The sequence below is a fragment of the Cystoisospora suis genome (assembly GCF_002600585.1).
Source record: "Cystoisospora suis strain Wien I chromosome Unknown contig_3940, whole genome shotgun sequence".
NCBI lineage: Eukaryota > Apicomplexa > Conoidasida > Eucoccidiorida > Sarcocystidae > Cystoisospora > Cystoisospora suis.
Genome location: NW_027156735.1, coordinates 1 through 1,818, shown reverse-complemented (window position 1 = coordinate 1,818; position 1,818 = coordinate 1). Strand labels below are relative to the sequence as shown.

The following is a 1,818-nucleotide window of genomic DNA, read 5'->3' as shown; positions in this document are numbered from 1 at the left end:
GGCCGAAGTGCCGCATTTCGGTTAACGTAGCCGAAATTTAGCCCGAGTTAGCGATGGCGACTGCCTTACTCTCCAGGCCTGGCATGCAGATACGGGACTACGACACAACTGGTTAACAGGCGGTGTGCACCTGCTTACGCTGATGTCCCAACTGGATGCCCAACACCTTCGCTGTCATGTCGCAGCTCGTACCATGGATATGCACCTCAAAGAATCAACTGAGCAGCAGTCGCCTTTTATTCGTGGAAAGGAAAACGCACCGAAGTGGCCCTCGTTGTTGGCGACGTACCGTTGTCTGCACACTGTGGCAGCAGAGACTGCTAGGATGTAACAGGAGAGAAGGAATGCGCCGTGGGTTGCGCGGGCCTCTTCGCAGTCCATCCACGTACTTGCAAGGCATACACGGTCATACCTTCCAGCGAAGGGCGCCGTCTAGGTAGCACTCCTCGTCGAAGACTCTCGGCTTCGGTGCACGGCCTTCGGCGCCGACAACGCCACAGTCAGTCCGGCTGTTAGCCGGTGAGACAATGTTGGTTTCGACACCTTTGAACATCAACGGGAGCCTAGCCCACCGAAGAAAGAAGGCCTAGTCTACAGAAGGCAACTCCCTGGTCTTGGAATTGCTAGTGGTTTGGACATCTGCATGCAATAGAGTTACTTTGCGCCACGTGTACCTTTGGTTTATCGAGTGAGCTACGCTCCGTATTTTTGGGTCCTCTCCCGAGCGAGTGTGAAGTGCTTTTCTATGTGGGTGGTGCCGGCGCCTAACTGCAGTACCCATGAATCCCTTCGCTCAAGGCTCGAGCGACCTCCATCTGCGCACAGTTTCCGCGGGCCGCACTTACAACGTACGAGAGGACAGGGCACCCAATCAGAGCTTCTGAGGCAACACCACAGGGTCGGTTGAATCTAAAGTGTGGCGGGTGTAGACCTTGGCGAACACGAAAAAGAAAACATTGTGGAGCGGGATTTTGGACGGGGCAAGGACCACGTGATGTGGCACATCTTCAGTCCACTCCCAACCTATGAACAAGTTATTTGTTGCCCTTGTACATTTGAGAGACTCTCCATTGTAACTACAAGAGAAAAAAAAAAGTCATCTGCAACACTACCATCCCAGGAATTGAGACGTCACTGCGGTGCTCAAATCATCCCAGCAACCACAACATATGTACTCAAATCATGCACCCCAGTTGAGTCATACACAGAACACAAAAGGGTAGCGCTATGCCCTGGAGTGTGTTCTATTTAGACTTCCCAGCAATTCTTCCCGCACTGTCGTTTCTGGTCGTGTTCTCTGCGTTATTATGATCTTCGTGTCTCTTTGTCTCTCTTCTGATCTTTCATTCCTCCCCCTTTCTCATTTTGTTTCGTTCTTTCCTAGCATCCACTGTCTGATGAAGTCAAACACTTGGCTGCCTCCCGGCTCGTTTGCCAAGTTATGACGGACATCGACGCCCTCGACAAGCTCCACGAAACCTTCTCTTACTCCTGTCGTTTTCTCCTCTTCCTCCGCTTGCTGTCCTACCTCTATCTGCTTCTTGTGGTTCTCCTGTCTGTGTACATCAGTTGACGATTTCCGGTATGCGTTTCTTGCTTGGAATACCCTTTCAAGAAATTGATGGTAAGCTCTCTCTTCTCCGCTTTCGCTTGAGGTTGCTGACCCTCCTTTCGGGTCTACAGCTGAGGTATTCAACAGAATAATGGACTTTTCGAGCTTCTCTGTGTCATGTCCGCTGGCTAAATTCAACTGGTGCGCTTCACTCGCCTTGTTCGCTCTTCCTTTGATGCTGGAGTCTCGAGTTTCATTTCTCTGAT

At 51.3% G+C, this 1,818-nt stretch overlaps 1 protein-coding gene across 1 annotated transcript; it reads right to left on the bottom strand.

Moving 5' to 3' along the window:
• Positions 1 to 1,062: 1,062 nt before the first annotated feature.
• Positions 1,063 to 1,818, bottom strand: CSUI_007454 (uncharacterized protein; the record flags this gene model as incomplete). Its single annotated transcript, XM_068067599.1, has 1 exon — positions 1,063 to 1,818. A coding segment is annotated over one exon (458 nt), but the record flags the coding sequence as incomplete, so codon positions are not given.